The sequence below is a fragment of the Botryllus schlosseri genome, chromosome 11 (genome assembly GCF_051294905.1).
Source record: "Botryllus schlosseri isolate E-star chromosome 11, Bs_hap1, whole genome shotgun sequence".
Taxonomy (NCBI): Eukaryota; Metazoa; Chordata; class Ascidiacea; order Stolidobranchia; family Styelidae; genus Botryllus; species Botryllus schlosseri.
The window spans coordinates 27,632,720-27,652,609 of NC_137246.1; the positions used below are offsets into that span (position 1 = coordinate 27,632,720).

General features: G+C 40.3%; 2 protein-coding genes and 1 long non-coding RNA gene across 3 annotated transcripts in view; 2 read left to right on the forward strand and 1 right to left on the reverse strand.

The window, feature by feature from the left end:
- The window catches only part of LOC145449716 (uncharacterized), a 335,502-nt gene that overhangs the window by 93,861 nt on the left and 221,751 nt on the right, over positions 1 to 19,890 (forward strand). The gene's annotated exons all lie outside the window — the stretch shown is intronic.
- The window catches only part of LOC145451037 (uncharacterized), a 50,611-nt gene that overhangs the window by 262 nt on the left and 30,459 nt on the right, over positions 1 to 19,890 (reverse strand). Inside the window, exons 2-10 of the mRNA XM_080329520.1 lie at positions 3,604 to 3,714; positions 3,463 to 3,538; positions 3,234 to 3,351; positions 3,117 to 3,153; positions 2,053 to 2,153; positions 1,920 to 1,994; positions 1,807 to 1,852; positions 648 to 754; positions 502 to 576 (exon numbers count right to left, since the gene is read on the reverse strand). Coding sequence (XP_080185646.1) covers positions 502 to 576; positions 648 to 754; positions 1,807 to 1,852; positions 1,920 to 1,994; positions 2,053 to 2,153; positions 3,117 to 3,153; positions 3,234 to 3,351; positions 3,463 to 3,538; positions 3,604 to 3,691 — 723 coding nt within the window. The 5' untranslated portion in view covers positions 3,692 to 3,714. The remainder of the gene's footprint in view (positions 1 to 501; positions 577 to 647; positions 755 to 1,806; positions 1,853 to 1,919; positions 1,995 to 2,052; positions 2,154 to 3,116; positions 3,154 to 3,233; positions 3,352 to 3,462; positions 3,539 to 3,603; positions 3,715 to 19,890) is intronic.
- Positions 14,552 to 15,429, forward strand: LOC145449587 (uncharacterized). Its single transcript, XR_013918301.1, has 2 exons — positions 14,552 to 14,628; positions 15,258 to 15,429. It is a non-coding gene; the product is annotated as an uncharacterized LOC145449587 (long non-coding RNA).

The window sequence follows — 19,890 nt, forward strand, 5'->3', positions numbered from 1 at the left end:
TCGCACGGATTTCAGGGTTACACGGATACAACTGATAGCTGATTGTAAGCTTTGTGGGAGATGGCGTTAAGGTTACGTTTCGATCTATTTCATCTTCTATCTATACAGACTTGGATACCAGATAATTTTAGTTCATAACTTATCCAATTCTAATCTAATTTGTATAATGTCGCTATGCTCTAATTTTAATTCTAGTCTTATTTTAGGTTTTCCTGTTAATGCTACATGAGAACTGTATAGTGCGAAACGAGACAAGCTTGGTGTAAGACATTGGCCATTCTCGTGCTTCTGAGCATGAACTATAATTTGATACGAACGGAACTTGATTCTAGTTGTATTTCTTTCTAATTCCGGAATTTAATTAAATTTCTAACTGTTTTACGGATTCAGTAATTCTAATTTTAATCTACTTGGAAAAGCTGAAAAAATTTTAATTGTCAAACTCTGCACCTATGATCGCAAATTACAGATGATTCTATATATACAATACAGATAACTTACGTTGCAAGCATCTACAGAACTGCCCCAGTCGCAATATCCCTTCGTCACGTCATAAACGAGTCCAGACGGGCATGTCTAAAGAACAGGGATATTCTCTTCTCGTAAAATCATCTTATTTTATGAGATGACACTATTCGGAACAATACCTGAGGGTAGCAAGAAGATGAAACCCCGTCGCAGTAGTAGTAAGAACCAGAGCAAGGGTCAGATGGGCTTGTGTAGTATCCTGCTGGCAGTGACGCGCAGTTGACTCCTGTGACATAAAGAGTTTGCTTTATTTCGAGAGCTTTTTTGAGGTACAGAAATTCAATATACAGTTCAGAAATATATTCATATTGATATCAACCTGAACATTAACGCTCGTCAGGGGTAATCGTCAGCAACTATAGCAGGGAATTAGAAAGAACATTGCACATCAAAAATCAATATTTGGTGATACGATAGTAGATTTACGATACTCTTTCCAATTCTCTACTATATAGTTGCTGACGATTACCACTGACGATTGACGGCGGAAAATATTCGGGTTTATTTCAATATGAATATATTATTCAATAGTTTGCTTTATGCATCAAATAACATCCAAAGGAATTTTCGAAATTAACGTTTATGAGACATTCGATTTATGATCAGCACATATTTACACGATAATATCATGTTAGTCATCGAGATAACTAAACCCCAGGCTTCAGCAGACAACTTCTGACCATATAATATCATGTACATTGTACGGTCAACTCCTAAAATAACCCACACAACCGCTTTATGCGGACAAAATATTCAGGGACGGAAAAAATTTGCCCGTAAACGACTACGATTAATTCCGACACTCCGTTTAATTCGGACACACGGTCGCAATTTTTATCGTTACGTTGTGACACAATAACCAGAACTTCGTTCGTTTAAACACAAGATGAGTGATCATGATCAATCAAATCCATTAACAATCAACAATGAACTCATTCAAGGCCGTAGCAGCTTCACAGTCGTTTTAACTTGGGTAAAACTGCATGCGTGTTACCGGGTAGACCAGATTGGTAAACAAAATTTTAGCAGAAAAAGTACAATTGCTCGGTAAAGTAATAAGCGAAGAAAAAAGTTGAGACGACGCTTCCTTGACAGTTCGACGGTAAGTTGTGTTGGTGTCTTTCATTGTATATCGCAGTCTTGTGATGTATTGAAATGATTAAATTGTTAGCAACAAATTGAATTGAATTGAACCATAGTATTCCCCGACTATATAGTATTATTGATGCAGGCTATTTGCAAAGTCGGTTATATATCTCATCGCAGTACACAACTTACCGCAAGTCACGATGTTAGTTACCACTGTGGTAGTGGTGCCACCAGCCTGTTCAAAAATCAAGTAGAATCAAATCTTTTGTAAAACAAGTAAGCTATAGTGTGAGTCGTCTTACATTGCATGCAGCGACATTGTAGGTCCAGTCACAGTCATCTTTTTCGGTGTTGACAACCAGCGGATAGGAGCATTCCTGTAAAACACACTTCAATTAATTGCTCTGCTTCCGGCTTTGTCGCAATATCGCATACCTGTTGCGTTGCAATTGTGACCGTGCCGTCGCAGTTGTAATAGGTGCTGGTACAATCTTCTGTGGTGTAGAAACCAGCTTCGAGACCGGTGCAGTCGTATGCTGAAGGAATAAATGGATATTCGTATTTGTTCGGAATAGCACACAGGATAACCCGAGGCCAGATATAGTACCGCAAACTATACTTGGTATCAGACTTGGGCAACTAGAAATTTTCGGCTTTTCCGAGTTATATTAGAACTAGAACTATATAGCAACACATTTTTCCTAATCAGACCAGAATTCGAATTATATGGCTACACAGTTTTTTTCAAATTAGACTAGAATTAGAATTACTGAATTTGTGAAAACTCGGAATTTGAATCAAGTCCGTATTAAATTATAGTTTATTCTCATAAGCAAGAGAATGGAAACTGTATTTACATCAAGCTTGACTCGTTCCGCATTATATAGTTGTCCTGTATAATTTTCGGAAAATCAAAAATTAGATTAGAATTAAAATTATAGCATAGAAACATTTCACATATTAGATTAGAATTATATTACCTGCATTTTACTTAAATAAGTCTAATGTCCAAGTTTCGTTATTGGTATCGGTACATTATGTAAAAAGTCCATCGCCTCAAAAAGCTTATAAACACACGTATCAGATTCTCTGTAATTTTGTATTCGAGTGGAGTAGGATGAACTGCGGTATTAGCTGTTATATGCTGTTTGTTTGTGGTCTTCTTGGTGTTTGTCGACTACTATGGTCATGGTCATTTACACCATAGGCCGATATTGCTCATTTCTTTCCGTAACTGCCGACTTATAGCACGACTTATAGACTCTAGGCTTTTTGTAAGACACCGCTTGCGCGGATGAGGTGGCGAGGAGAAGCCTCCAACACTTAGTTATCGGAATTCTGAAGTCGACCTCGGTCGGACTCGAACCCGCACCCATTGGTGTTGCAGCCGCGGATTATACCACCGCGCTATCTCGCCACCCTTGTTCTATGTTGGTTTGCTTGAAGAAAATTGAGTAACAGCCGTGTAGAAAATAATTAAAATAATAGAAGTTATTTACTTGTCAGTGTGTTGTTGGATGTCGAGCCGTCACCAGTCTGTGAAACAAAATTATGTCCTAAATCACTCTTTTCTATTTCTATAAACATAAACAATTAAACATATAACGACGTCTTACCCCGCAAGGTTCCGTATCGGGTACGGACGACGGATACTCGCAACGTTGGTTGGCCGCGTAGAAAACCAGGCCCGGGTCGCACTGATATTTGTAAGCAAGCGAATTGCTCGAAATGCACCTGTATAAGTGAGCGACTGACCGTATTGCTGAGCTCAAAAAGGTCATTTATCGTATATTATCGTGCAATTTCATCCAGCATTATAACTGTATTAAAATAACAACTTTATACCTGTAAAACACGTCACAGCTTCCGGCCGGATCAGCGTAGAAATAGTCAACGTTGGCTTGCGCTGAGCAATCGAATTCTGAAAACATCACAGTCAACTCATTACAATCTCTCAATCAATTGATTAGTTGTGATTGATCATACCCGAAGATGGTACGGTAGGGTGAGCGCCATCGCTACCCGCGCTTGCAGAAGCTAACGCGACAACGCTAAATAGTACAATCAATTCCATGCTGAATTTCTTTCGAACTCACTAAAAATACACAAGTACGGATCACAAGAGTGTGTACGAAACACAACATCAAATGTCGCTCCCAGAAATTACACTAGATTTAAAATGAGAGCTTCGAAATATTTCACGAATTAGATTAGAATACCGGCATTTCGTACTAACTAGTTTAATTAGGCTACTAGAATTATCTAGTTGTCCAAGTCTGTCGCTACCAGTATCAAATGAATTGTATTTATAGAGCTCGCATCGTTGTTTAGAGAAATCGAAAATGATTGGTAAACCTGCGCACATTATATTAATAGTGGACACATATAGATTTTGCTTTGAAATTGTTTGTCAGTGTGTATATGCAGCCACAATAAATACATTTCTAGCACTATTTCATTGCTAAAATTTGTTCAATCCTCGCCCTTTCAATGCTATAACGATGAGCATCAGTTAGCCTATATATTGGAATTCTTCTACATTTTCCAAGTTATGCATATCCGGACGGATCGTACATATGCCTGATTCGGTACCACGAAATACATGGCTGAGTATCGTCACATTAATATATACATTTGGTAATCGAAGCACCCTGTTTTTTCACACGGCGTCACATTGCTTACGTGTGACTCCACGTGAGGTAAAGCATATTGAGTTTGCACTCGAGGACAGGCTGCAATTGCGACATATTAAGACGTATTTAATTTACCTCCATTTGAAGACATCTTGATCTCAAGACTGTATGTAAACAGGGTGGATTCCGGAGCAACTCTGTGACGTATCTTATCAGCAGAGCACGCGAAAACAGCGATAGCGACTTGCAAAGGGATAGCTCAACCGGCAATAATCATTTACATATAGCCTACCACCCGATCAAATGCAGACATGTCGTGAGTCACTTCTTCCGAACTATCCAGCCAGACCTTGATGACTTTTCAACATTCTTTGATAACGCAAGTAATGTAACTGTGTGACAGAGTGAAATTATGAAATTTGCTAGTAGTTTCACGGAAACGAACCAACGCTGCTGCGCAGCAACTTGGTTGATCATCTCCGCCTTTCGTGGATCCTAACTATCGACAAGTGGCGTGTCTCAACACGTTTAAGGACCATACTCAGGCCGTGTTATTTTTCGCATTTCAGGAGCCAACTGCAAAACCTGCCAAAAATAAAAAAAAATTAAAATGCAAAAAATATGGCTCTTTGAAAATACAAGCGACAAAACAAGTGCGTAACGCTAAATTCCTAAATTGAGGTTCGTGAACCCTTCGTCTATACCAGTGGTTCTTAACCTTTTTTGCTCCAGCGCCCCCTTTCAAAAATTATCGTGCTCCAGCGCCCCCCCCCCCACCTCATATTGTAGGGACTGTAATAAAGGCAATGGGTAGGAGGGAGGGCTGAAACAGCACTACGTAAGCCCCTAAAAATCGATTGTCTTGCGCACCCATAGCGTGATAAATCAAACTTCCGAGGACTGAGGACCCCGAGAACCCCGTCGCATGATTTCGATGGTCAGCAAAGTTTGTGTGACTTGGTCGCCAGAGGCGCTAAAATTTTCTATAATGCATGAATGAATAGGTGGTAATTGCATGTATATGTCTCTATTGACTTTATATCCTCTGGCCCACGTAATCAGATTTACCAGTAGCATTAAGTGAGCTGTTGTATTGGAAAAATGAAGGCCACGTAATTAATAATTGAACATATTCCGGCTTGCCCGTTGATACAATTAATTCTTTTACATGTTGTTATTTTGTTACCTCTTGTCCGCTATATAGTCAAAAGATATTGAAACGCACAAACGTAATGAACTAAAGTAAGCACACGATTCAAAATTGGTATTTCTTCACTGGCGACTGGCGAATAATTTTCTCTGATGGGTGTTGTTTGTCCTGTGGGGTTCAGATTGCGACGACATGATAATTCGGCACGAGCGATTTGAGCACCTATGGACAATTAGATTTACATACATCGAAGTTCACGGTCAACATAAGGGCAATCCTCTTCGGCTAAGGTTTGCTCTCTGACGATCTTACTGACACACTTCACCGAGTCCCATATTGACCGGAACTTCATATGTCTTCGTGCATCGTGGCGTGGTAATGGCCGACACCGATATGCCAATTTCTATTTTCTATAATTATGAGTATTCTTCTGCGGGGGAGTCGTTAAAACATGATCTGTAATTTATGTTCATTCACTGAAATAATTTAGGACACCCTTTGAACTCACCGATTGGGGGTTTGGGTTGCAGCAGTTTCGGTCCTGGTAAGAGGTCAAAGTCCAGTCGGTCTTTTCGGGACTTTGGTATCGGAAATATTTCGCATATTTAGCAAACATCTTCGCGTAGCGCGACCAAAAATTTCGGGATTTGACATGTTTTGTGGAATGTTAATTTTATGTGAATACTCATTAAAGATACGTCCTACTACATCATCTACTGCGAAGCCATTTTTCTCCAGCGCCCCCCCCCCCCATATCGCCTCCCTGAGCCCAGCCCCCCCCCCATATCGCCCCCTAGGCGTTTCTGCCCCCCATCAAAATCGCCAGCGCCCCTTGGGGGGCGCTGTAGGCAAGGTTAAGAACCACTGGTCTATACCGTCCAAGAGATATATGTAATGCGGATGAAAATCTTGGGATCGAGCCCAAAAAGTTGAGTACTGAAATCTGGCTTTATCATATAGGCTACTATGGATTGATCGACTCAGGTAGGAAATGAAATCCAGCAAATAGGGATGTAGCTCAATTCCACTGCGTAATATTAAAGGAAAAACAACTTACAATTCGCGTTTCAAGAGGGAACCTAGATATCACTCACTCAGATTATGACCGAGCTACTAAATCGGCAAAATCCCACAACATAAAGGAATAAAATTACAACATTCCCACCGAGCCAGAAATCTCCATCACAATCCCCGAATCCGTGCACGTAATCATCCCAACCTCTGAAGAAACTCACGTTTCCGTATTTTCTTGAGAAAGCAGGCTACTGCAAGTATGCAAAGTCTACTTGAAGCAGAATAGAAATATTTCCATTACTGACCTCTTATATTTCCATTTAATTCATTTTCAGAGGAAGTAACGAAACCGCCCCATGACTCGGTTAAGACGTCCGAACTACTCCGCGAACTGCAAGACTTACGTCCGAACTTGACTCACGCTCTTCGAATCGCCGAGCTCGAATTGAACTTGAACCGAGGTCTTACGAAGGGGGCCGTGGACGAAGTTCGTCGAATCGCGGCCGAAACTCACACGGCTCGGGAGGTTCGGAAAGTTTAAAGCAAGATGGCGGTTATGTACGCGCGATAATCTTGTACAAGGTGGCAAACGATTTGTATCAAACCGGAGTCTCTGGAAACGATTGTAACAAAAACGGAGTGTCCGAATCTTCTGATGGGGACGCAAAATGGATTATAAACCGCCTCCGTGACGTCAAATTCGCTGTTAAAGCCTACATGGATGATAATTCGGGTTTCTTCGTGTTTTCGGAGGTTTGGACCCAGAAGATAAAGCTCTCAAAGTATCAGCGTGCATTCTTGACGTTGCTTCTGTTAGCGGTTCTCGAAGCATTTTCAGGGGGGCAGCGAAGCCTCTAGATCAGGGGTTCTCAGCCTATTCTTGGCCGTGGCCCATTTTCCAGTTTGAAAACGTGCTGTGGCCCACCTCTTATCTTAGAGTCATAATCCAGTTCAATGCGTGGTAATCGACTGCACCGATTTGCCTATTTATCTTAAATATGCGCATCTTTTCTCTGAAATTGACTGATAAAATTTAAATCTAGTCCTCTAGGGATATGAAATCGCGCGAAGCGCAACAAAAATTTTCGAATTGAATAAATATCCTCCAACAAACGACCAACGAAATAATCTTGGGCCCCTTCGAGCTCGCCCAATTGGGGGTTTGGGTGCGGCAGTTACGACCCTGGTAGATCACAGGCTAAAACGCATGTGTATATTATGATTGTACGCTGCTCCATTCGCGTCGCGAAACGCAACGAACAAATCCCCGCATCAATTGTGTGATTGCGGATTTAGTTCCACTATTGTGGGAAACAATATAATCATTCTGGGCCAGCTACCAACAATTCATGAATGAATGGGGAGCCAAGCACTACAGAGAAGTGGAGAAATAGTTTTTAATATGCATGCTGTACAATGTTCATTGTATGTCTTGTACCAAACCAACCGAAGTTGCGATGTCGGAATATTCAATCCAATGATACAATCAATTCATGTGACTCTTACATTGTTTCCAGGCCGGATATTTTAAACCGACTGCAAAGATTAATGCACTCCGCGAAATCCTCAATCCATTACGATTCGTTGCGGTGGTGCTGTATACCTTCATCAGAAGTTGCTAATAATTTTCAATTATGCCTACTTTGTCTTAAAGCATTACGATCTGCCGAAGTAGGCCTACAGTAAATCTATACATCAATTACACTTCATTCCGAGTTTATTGCATACCCTTTCAATGGTATATGACATGTGATCCTGTCGGAATACTTGGTTACTTCAGCATTACCTTCCAGTTATCATATACTCGAAATTACTTTGGTTGAGCAACTGTTAGTACTGTTAGCCGTAGGTTGTCATAGCCAGTGGAAAAAGTCGCCGTTTGTCCCTCCCGTTTTCGGCTTGTACGTGCTGACTCCATACGTGCCACTACGTCTCCTCAGAGTCGGATAGCGTTTAACATAACAATTATAACTAAACATACATTAATTCTAAAATTTTGTAAATAGCTTTGCGGCCCACCTCAAAATGCTCTGTGGCCCACCCTTTGAGAACCCCTGCTCTAGATTGACAAAATGTTTAATAACCTAATTTGTATTTCTTTAAATTTGGGAAATCACGAGTCATAGTTTCCCTTCATCGCTGCTAAAACTTAAACGACAGCGATAAAAGCGGACGAAAAGGCGCTTGAGGAAAATATGCCAATGAAGAAAGGAAATCTGGAGATCGCGGCCAGAATGAAGACAATAGCACAGTTAAATTCAAGTCTGTGTGTGAAGTCACAACACTATATGTTGTCAATTATAGAATTATCAGCAGTAAGTACTCTCATTTTTCAAATCAACAATTTTATACTCTGATAACTTCGCTTCTGCGGGTTTGAATTGACCCAAATATGTTGTATGGTGTATTTTTGGCCGACCTAGCACTTTCGTTTATTAGCTACTACTAAATGTGACGTGCGTTCTTGTTTTCATGCAACCTAAAAATCAAAATGCAGTAAGAGATGTCCAGGCGCCGAGTAATCCTCTCCTTGTAAATTGGGCCCAGCGGTATACAGAGGCGAGCAATCTTCCCTGCTGTAATTGATCCTGCGCAAACACGCTAACTCCCTTCCCGGTCCTTTGTACAACTGTGAGCAAGACGAGAGTGCGTCCATTGAAGTCGCAAGAATCAAATTACAGTATTGACATTAATTTTGATTCAGTGACACCAGATAATCACATTGTAAGCGAGGTCACTGCACACCACATATAATGTGGTCTCAAATGGAAGATGAAATTGGCGAAAATATTTAGGTATCTGCAATTTCATTTCGAAAGCCACCGTATTCGATCAAAAGGATGCAAAAGAAATTTGATGCAATTTCAACCCGTAGAAGCGAAGTTATTTAAGTTCACCTTCAACAATTCTGGGATTACCAACGAACATGGTATGACAGTTCGCATTGGCATTTTTACAAATTCAAAACTTTCAACCGCAATAAATTTGCTTCTACCGAAATTGCTTTGTTGAGAAGCATGAACTCTGCCATCGGCAAGCATTTGGCTGAGAATGCAACTTGCGCTAAAAACTATCGCGATGAAAGGTATTAGGTAGAGGCCGCACTAATTTCCATCTGTCTGCACTGGAATCAACTTATATTAAAATCCACCGACCGCGCTTGTGTCAGCAGAAGGAATTTTAAGTCAATCTAAAAATTGGCCACTAGCTGCGCTCGCGGTTTGCCAGTATTTCATGTTGTTTGTTTCTATGACGTCATAATCGGTTGTATGCAATGTAGCTAGATGCATGTTTTTGAAATTCTCCATTTGCTGACGATTGCCCTTGAAAAGTGTCAGCTCGAAAAGCTTCGGGTTTTAATATATTTTACTATGAATATATTATTAAAATCTAGGGATGGTGCGAACGTGAGGTTCACGTTCGCGTTCTGTGTGTGAACCTCAGAAATTTAGAGGTTCACGTTCACAAACGAACCCTGGTAGGTTCTGCACTGTGAACCTTTTTCTTATATTAAAATATTGACTTCAATATAATATCTGTGATTGAAATTTATTGCATTTCAATTGCAGGCCACTCTGTGCGTGGCGCTGGCAGCATAAAAAAATATACTCTAAACGACCATACACCTTGACAATCTCAGAAATTTTACTTGCTTTGTTACGAAAGTTTGCTCGAAATATCCAGCTTTCCGTTCGTGAATATTTAGTGACTCTCTGCTTTGAGCTTGACCCGCAATCACACAACATCAAGAGCAAATACACTATACATGTAGTCAGTGAATGATGCTTATTCAACCAATCAATGAACTTGATATCGTTATCTGATATAAAAAAAAATCCAGCAAGAGTACTGTGCCAATCTTCATATGTTCATTGTATCATAAAAACCAAATCCGTGCGACTGGGGTGTTGGCTACTGCTGTATAACTTGTTATTGGGGTAATATCGGTAGCAAGTATACACTCTAAAAAATCTGGTAGATTTACTGGGAAATCTCTGTAAATTTTGCAACGAATTACCGGTAGCTGCCAATAACTGTGCGCAGCTTGTAATTTTACATTTTGATATGTAATATTACCACGAAGTAGCTCTAAAGTCAAGTTACCAGAATTTCTTCGCAAAATTGCTGACAGTTACTCGTTACTGAAGTTTACCAGGCTATTGGCAAAATTGATTAGCTTGAAAATCTCTGCAGCCAATGTATACGTGGAACTGAATGTTACTGATATCATTCTCGTGGTGATTTGACCTGATTCAACCTCGTTCGCGAGACTGGGGTCTGTCATACGGAAATTTTGGGCCCTAGTACCAATTTCAGTATAGTACATAGTAGGGTAAAAGAGACAACTGCAGAAACCCGTTTTACACTGTGCTCAATATCACCGTAGCAATACTCAGACGCCGAATACATTGTCCGGTCTGGCCTTGACCGATACGGCTAAAGCTTATATTCCCTTGCAAGTCCTCGTCGAAATTGTTGGCAATGCGACGGAAGATATTGGTTTTTATGGGGTTATGATATCATTTGATTGTCCCATTTGATACATTTGGCGAAGTGTAAAACGTCAAGATGTATTTCAACATTGTGGAATCATGTGGCCCGAGTCATCGCTAGCTATCCTGTACCTCAATATAGGTACTGAAATGTAGGGGTTGTAATTATCAATATGACGTCACGAGGTTCACGTTCGTGTTCACACGGAACCTTTCAAAAAGGTTCGCGTTCACACGAACCATAACCTTTCAGAGGTTCACACCATCCCTACTACCGAAATTGTTAAGCATCGTTCTTTCAGGCAACCAAAACAACTTCATGGGGTTGACAGTCAAATTTTTAAAAACGTTTTTTAATTTTTTGCTATTAATTAAAAAATTTCACTGTCAAGAGATTGAGAGCACGGAGCATTGAATTCCCAATCTTCTTGATTTTTTTTAGAAATAAAATACCAATGATCGGGAAAGTCCCAAATATCGACGACACATCAACGAAGCTCGTGTCCGCGAGACGGCGCTGTCGCGTCGACGACCCAGATTGAAACTGAATATGTTCGCCTTTTATGTCGTAGTAGGCTCGGATGTCGAACGTCGCACGTCCGCCCCTCGCCAAGTCAATTCAACAATGAGCCGACCACGCAATCGTGATCACGTGATCTGATCACTCCGTGACTGCGTGACCTACGCATGCCCTAACCTCCTTACAAGACCGACAAATCAGTTGATAACACCATTATTAGTTTATTAATTTATATTAATACTTGTGAATACACTTAATTTCAAAATTTCCCGAGAGCGGAGTTCACCGAGGGCCGAGTTCATCGAGGGCCGGGTTCTCCGAGAGCCGGGTTCTCCGGAGGCCGAGTTTGTAAGGCCGGGTTCTCCAAGGTCCGGGTTCTCCGGCAACCTTCATTGCAGTATCATTTATCAAACTCTAACAATTTACGTGCGCTCCTTATCAAAAGTGACACCATTCCTGGCCTAATTTCCTAAGGTAGACTTTGCAATCACCACCCGCACTTTTTCGCAAAATAAATTTCATTCGCATATACCAATCGACAATTGTTATACAAAAAGGTTTAGTTGCCGCTATGATATTTTTCTCAGCGGTATGTTGGCTAAGACTTTACGTCTTCATGTGCTCCGACGCAGAAGGGTTGGCCTCCAAATGAATGTGTCTCGTAGGCCCAAAATCGCGCGTTTCACACCCCTACACTAGTTCATCCCAACTGTCTTCTCGACGATGTTTTATGGAGAAACCATGAGTCGAACAGATGTTATCATGAGTTCAAACCAATTTGTGTAATACAAAGGTCGGCACATTCTCATGACGAACCCATATTTTCTGCGTGTCTCGCTTATTGGCTAGCCTATATAGTACCCAACACAGTGACATTGGATATGCAATGCAATAAATTCAACAAATATTACATACATATTAATAGATCGCTCTGGTGCCGTGGCTACCAAAAATTATACCCTTTGCGACCCATACGTTAATAACCCTTAAGAGGTAAAAACTTGCGTTAGAGTGACTTTCAAAGGTGAGTCTGTAATGATGGTATTTACTACTATCCTCGTGCCTCATTTGTCGGAATTTTATCGGATGATTTGTTGTTAAACCTTATTGTAAATCTGACCCCATAACTGAGCGCTTTGGATCGTTAATAGGCCTATATTTGTTGAGCGTGTAACATTGGAATATTGGACGGTCGGTTTGAATCGTAGCAATTTACGTCAGAATATCTCAGATAGGCTACTGCGACTGGAAACCGGCGTCACATAGACTGCTGCTCAGAAACAACCCTACGTCCATCTATATGAGTATGGCATATGCATGCCATTCCGATGCGATATTCGCATCTTTACTTTATGCGGGCTTTATCTTTAAACTATAAAGAGCTAATCAGCGATTTTAACAGACGGATTATGAGTCGTCGTCGATCAAGTTTAGTGGCACATGGAAGGTTCCCCTTCAAACGAATCGAATACACTCAGAATTAGTGCCACTGAGAATCTGGTGTTGCATGAATATTTGAGAACTTAATTCAACATCATATTCTGTACTTGTACAAGTCAGTAGCCAATTAAATTGCAAGCTCGCAACTGACATTGCGCGACAATACGAGTGTATCAAGCAGACAAAAATGAATATTGAATACACAAAATTGATTTTTACAAATTGGGAAGCGCGCATCCAATCACCAATTGCCCTCTTATATTCAACACCAGGGCAGGGTTCGGACATCGCAGTGACGAGCTCGCATCGCGACAACTATATGCGGACTATAATAGCGATCTGGGCTGCTTCGATATATTTCCCTTACGTTCGCAAATCGTTACTGGAGTTGACTTGACTCGAGCCACTTTTTTGTATGACTTGACTTGACTCGAGTTACTTTGCTAAAATGACTTGACTTGACTTGACTCGGCGTATCAGAAATGTGGATTGACTCGTGACTCGCAGCAAAATTCACGAGTCAATTTCAAGTCATCAAGTAATCGGTGTCGATAAAATCACTGTATCTTGCATATGGTCGGATTGTTCGCGCAACGCTGGTGTAACCCGTGAGAGCGACCAATCATTCAATGATCGTGCGTTTTATTGAGCCTCCATTGTTCCATCACAAATATATTGATCGCAAACGAAATGATCGAAGCTTACAGCCTACGTTGACGTAAACTATAGTATAGTTAAGTAATTTAATAGCAAAAGGTATATTTCTGTTCTGTGTTCTTAACCTAACCAAACCTCTTGTTTTCTTGTTTAATTGAAATTGAATTCGAAAATAGTTTATATAGTCCTTATAACCACAGCAGACTCGTTGGCTGGTAACTATAAACTGAGGCTGCGCAGTGTGCAATTACTTACGTAGTTTATTAGTTCTACTTATATGTGAGCGATACAGCGCCTTACTTGCGTGTATATTTAACTCTATTTCCCTTCATCGGTGCAAAGTCAATGACCACTCAATCTGTATTTCAGACAGCTAGCAAAGTACAATGACGTAATCACGCCTCATACCTCGAAAAGGCAATTTGACTTGAATTGTGACTTGACTCGACTTGACTCGACTTGACTCGACTTGACTCGAGTCACCTCCAAAAATCGACTGACTTGACTTGACTCGAGTCACCTTCGAAAATCGATTGACTTGACTTGACTCGAGTCAAAATGTGCAATGACTCGAAATGACTCGTGACTCGAAGGTAGTGACTTGATCCCAACACTGGTCAGGGGTCATCGTCATCAACTAGTAGAGAATTCGAAAAAAAAAACATTGTAGGCCTGTATATCAACAATTATATCACAATATATTGATTGTTGATATACAATGTTCTTTCCAATTCCCTGATTGCTGACGATTACCCCTGACGAGTGCCGGCTGATAATATTCGCGCATATTTCAATATCAATGCATTACTCAACTGTATATTGAAGTTCTGTACATCAAAGAAATAAAGTGAACTCGGTGTCGCAGGAGTCAACTGCGCGTCGAAGTCATCAGGATACTACACCAGCCCATCTGACCCTTGCTCTGGTTCTTACTACTATTGTGACGGGGTTTCATCTTCTTGCTACCCTCAGTTATTATTCCGGATAGTGTGATCTCATAAATAAGATTATTTTATTCCCGTTCTTTAGACATGCCCGTCTGGACTCGTTTATGACGTGACCAAGGGATATTGCGACTGGGGCAGTTCTGTAGATGCTTGCAACGTAAGTTATCTGTATCGTATATATAGTTATAGGATCATCTGTAATTTGCGATCATAGGTGCAGAGTTTGACAATTAGAAATTTTTCAGCTTTTCCCAGTAGATTAGAATTAGAATTACTGAATTCGTAAAACAGTTAGAAATTTAATTAAATTCCGGAATTAGAAAGAAATACAACTAAATTCAAGTCCCGCTCGTATCCAAGCATATACTTCTTTCTCATAAGCACGAGATTGACTAATGTCTTTACACCAAGCTTGTCTCGTTTCGCACTATACAGTTCTCTCATGTAGCATTAACAGGAAAACTTAAAATAAAACTAGAATTAAAATTAGAGCATAGCGACATTATACAAATTAGATTAGAATTGGATTAGTGTTGAACTAGAATTATCTAGTACCCAAGTCTGCATAGATAGATGATGAAATAGATCGAAACGTAACCTCAACACCATCTCCCAAAGAGCTTAAAATCAACTATCAGCTGTATCTGTGCAACCCTGAAATTTGTGCGATCGAAATTCAACTTAAGTTAAATTCGAGAACATTCCATTATAGCATTTGTCACGTAGACTGAATAACGATACCATGAAGTTGTAGCACGAATTAAAGTTTTTCGCCTATTTTGACAGCCTTGAAAGCGAACGATATCTCCCACGAGGAAAGACGACAAGAAATTGGACCGCAATGACCAATCACGGCAACAAATGTTAATTTGAATAAAATTTCAATCGATAATGATTCGTTGTTTTGTTTCCAGTAAATGTGTATCGATGACAGTTGTAATAAATCATAAGCCATGTATATATAGGCCTATACCACCAGAGCTGGCTATTGAACGAAGTGATATACTCATAGCCTGCTCAAGAAGGCGAAGTTTTGTATACTGGGATTACTATACTCAAAATATTCTTTGGCTATACTTGCTCTTCTACTTGGCAGTTTTTTGGGGGGTAGATCTGCTTTTTTATGCATATAGGATTTTGCAAATTAGAAAGTACTTTGGGGATAAATCGTTTCTTTGAGGGGATTAATACATAATTGCTCGAAATAGCATCTATGTACCACTGTAATTGAATATATTTTCGAAAATTGCACCAATTTGCAGTGTCATGAGACATTTTGCGTAAGATTGTAGCCACCTCTTGTTAACCGCTAAAAGTATGCCACTCCTTGACCAAATCTACTTTTTGAATGTACTTACTTTACCGACCTTCAAGGTAATTTCATTTCTACTTGGAGTAGTTTGGACATGTCTTCGTGATCGGTATACTTCTACTTGGAATTTAGTGTAAATTCATGACGTTATTTGTTAACTTGAGTAGGAAAAGGAACGTCGACTATTTTGACCACATCTGCCATAGTCAAGTTAAACCAAGAGGATCTCATTTTAACCTTCACAAAGGAATTAACCGCCCGTGCTGTGGGGAAGAAGGGTAGCAAACCATTTGATGAGGCATCACAGTAACTGCTGAATATATTTTGCAACGACAATAGTAACTTTTGATTAATAAACTTGGCAATTTGAACGCATTCAGTCTACCGCTGATAATATAAACCATCAAAAATATGCGATCCCTCGACCGAATTCATTTTTCGAAACTACTTAATTGACAATTTTTTTGTTCCTGAGGTAGTTTTGACACGTTTTGGAAATCGCTACTTTTATTTGTAATTGAGAAAAAATTTACGACGTTACTTCTACCCCTACTTGAGTAGCAGGTAGCAGCGCTGACTATACAATACAGAGACCACCTCCGTTAAACAAAGTAGCAGAAGATAACACATTGAGAATGGCAGGCAGGTTGAAGAGAAATAGCGTCGCTGTAGATGGTGAAGATTGGACATTGTATTATATAGTTCTCATTGCAAACAACATTCGACAAAATTTGTCAAATCTGGAAAATTTTCGTCGCGCTTCGTGCGAAAGACATACCGACGACGTTTGCAACGAGTTTCCACGAATGCAGCGGTTTATTATAATTTATTGGAGTATAAAGAGCTAATCAGCGATTTTAACAGACGGATTGAGTCGTCTTCGATCAAGGTTAGTGGCAAATGGAAGGTTCCCCTTCAAACGAATCGAATACACTCAGAATTAGTGCCACTGAGAATCTAGTGTTGCATGAATATTTGAGAACTTAATTCAACATCGTGCACTGTACTTGTACAAGTCAGTAGCCAATTAAATTGCAAGCTCGCAACTGACATTGCGCGACAATACGAGTGTATCAAGCAGACAAGAATGAATATTGAATACACAAAATTGATGTTTACAAATTGGGAAGCGCGCATCCAATCACTAATTGCCCTCTTATATTCAACACCAGAGCAGGGTTCGGACATCGCAGTGACGAGCTCGCATCGCGACAACTATATGCGGACTATAATAGCGATCTGGGCTGCTTCGATACATTTCCCATACGCTCGCAAATCGTTACTGGAGTATAAACGATCATGTGCTGGAATGAATTTCAATTCGTATGCATAACGATAAAACACTGTCCTATTTGGCGCTACGATGAAAAAATATCAACAAAGAACGTGAATTTGCTCATCCAATTCAGAATGGAGACGATGTTTCTCGGCGTGCGGCATTCGCCCCTCCAAATCGACATGTGCAGCAATGTCACGTTCGTATCCTTGAGGCGTCGCTTATATATTCGTCTCATTACTAATTAGGTGAATTCCTCAGCTCACATAAGCATCAAACCCGTTTTGAGACATGCATGGTTGTCATTATTTTTCGAACCACATCGGTATTGTGCTGATGAAGAAATTGCGGGTATACCCATGATACAGTAATTACGGGGTAAGCGCGGCAAATCCAGCCAAACCAGGCGTGACAGCTATATATGAACAGCTTAGGGATGCTCAAAATTGACCTTTTTTCTCAAATTGTAATGGCTACTTGATAAAATTACCTAATTGAAGCCTGCACACCAAATTAGATTCAATTCCAGTAGCCAGTAGCAGCATAGCTAAATGAGAAGAAAGTTTTTTATTTATTACATAAAAATAAATAACTTTTTTTTAAATTTTCTGTTCACCCAAGGAAATTGTTAGGTTGTCTATAGAAACGATGCTCACCAAATTTGACTCAATTCCAAAACGTCTACAGGAACGCATAAACCAACATGTCCCCAGATTCATCAGAACACGTGCATCACGCTCAGTGAAAAGCTCACCCTTAACTCATCCGCTTAAGATTGATGCTGACCGATCAAAGGCCATTAATTCTGCCATCGGCAAACATCTGTTTCTGTTAGATAATCCGATTTGTGCGAATAATTATCGAGACGACCGATTTCGAATCGTTGGGCGAGGCCGTTCACAATTCCATTTGTGTGCCTTGGAGTTGACTTTTATTAAAATACACCAACCAAAACTCTGTCAACAAAAGGAGTTCGTGTACCACCTAAAAATAGTACATTGAACGCTCTCTCATTCACAAAATTTCATGCTGGTGACGTCATATTTTGTGATACGATTGTTGATATACAATGTTCTTTCCAATTCTCCAATTTTCCAATACTCCGAATCATAGCTAGGGCCCCAAAGGGGCCTGGCTGCCCATCCAATAAGTCGCTGCTGAAGAGATTCGGCGTCCTAAACATAGAAGATATGCGGAAACTAGAAATCGCCAAGTCTATGTTTCAGTTTCACTGCGGTCGTTGCCCCGAATATTTCAATGACTTCTTTACCTCTGAATCAAAAGCGCACAAGTGCAACACACGCGTGTCCACGTCGTCCAAATATCATATGATCGACCGAAAAGATCATCGCTCCATCAAATATGCCGGACCTGATGTGAGGAAGTATCCCGCCGGCCATCCGACAGTCGACGAGCATGTCCACATTCAAGTCGAAATACAAGCAATTACTACTAAATAAATACAGCAGTCCATCCTCAAGATTACCTGACGACGACTGACCTATCGATCTCGCTTCCCATGACATGCCGCCCTATTTCTTGTCGCATTCTTTTTCTATACTATTTTCTTTACTTTCATTCAGTGTGCATGCCTCCTCTTTACATCGCCTAGGCCAAGGTGGGTGTCAGATTCCATAGACTACTCCTTGTCGCTTCGACATCTTCCTGTCTTTTCATTGTATCGCATTTTTGTGGTGTATTGAACTGATAAAATTGCTAATAAACCAATGATGATGATGATGATGATTCTCTACTACTTGCTGACGATTACCCCTGACGAGTGTCAGCCGAAAATATTCGGGTTCATTTCAATATGAATACTATTCAATTGTATATTGAAGTTCTGTACCCTCCAAGAAGCTCTTCAAGTACAATTTGAGAAAAGAATGTCATTTTTGAACATGGTTACTAGTTATAGTAAGAAAATGTGGTGCCAACGAGGCCACAATTCTTGTGAACGATTATCGTAAAATTATGTGAATTCAGCCACTAGTAAAAGCATAGTAGGCCTATCTTTTTATATCGCCTAGGCCAGGGGTGGGCAAACTTTTGAGCTCGCGGGCCGCATTCAACATCTGAATCCATTCGCGGGCCGCACTACATTAAATTGGGATTATAAACCAAAACGCAATATTGATATTTGATTATATAGTGAAGACATGGAGATAATATATGTGCTTATTTAAAACAAGCCAATTTGTCAAAACTATAGAGATGAAAGTCGATTAGCCCGATTCTTAGAACAGGATTGAAATTTAAATCTGTGAGCAGCGATCTGTTCATAGATTTACTAAGTCCACTTTTGGTTCAGTAACAGGACACACAATGCTGACAGCATCATAAGCATGTTAGCTTCGAACACGCTTCTTCTATGTGTAGATAAAATATAAATACCGTACCCCAATTCTACGCACACAGACAACGAATCTACGTAAGACACCCCCGAATCGTTTTTCTAAGTACATCACTGAAATAATTAAAAATGGAGTGGCCGATCTGAAATGTCACTCGTGACCTAAATTATGTCAATTTCGTTGCAGCTATCCCGCTGTGATATTAAGTATATACCTCGGATCAGTGGTTCTCAAACTCTTTAATACACGCCCCCCCCCCCCCCTTATGATGGTGAAAGATTTCGCGCCCCCCTATCGTCATATCACAAAACGCAACCGGGATGCTAGCCAACCTAACGGGTAGTTAGATGGCATGGAAGGGTACGACTGTGGATGAAAGATTTTTAAATATGTAATTCAGACTAAAAAGAGATCAACAACTATGAACTGGACGTAAATCGCGCGAAGCGCGAAAAATTTTTGCAATTGAGCTCCGAT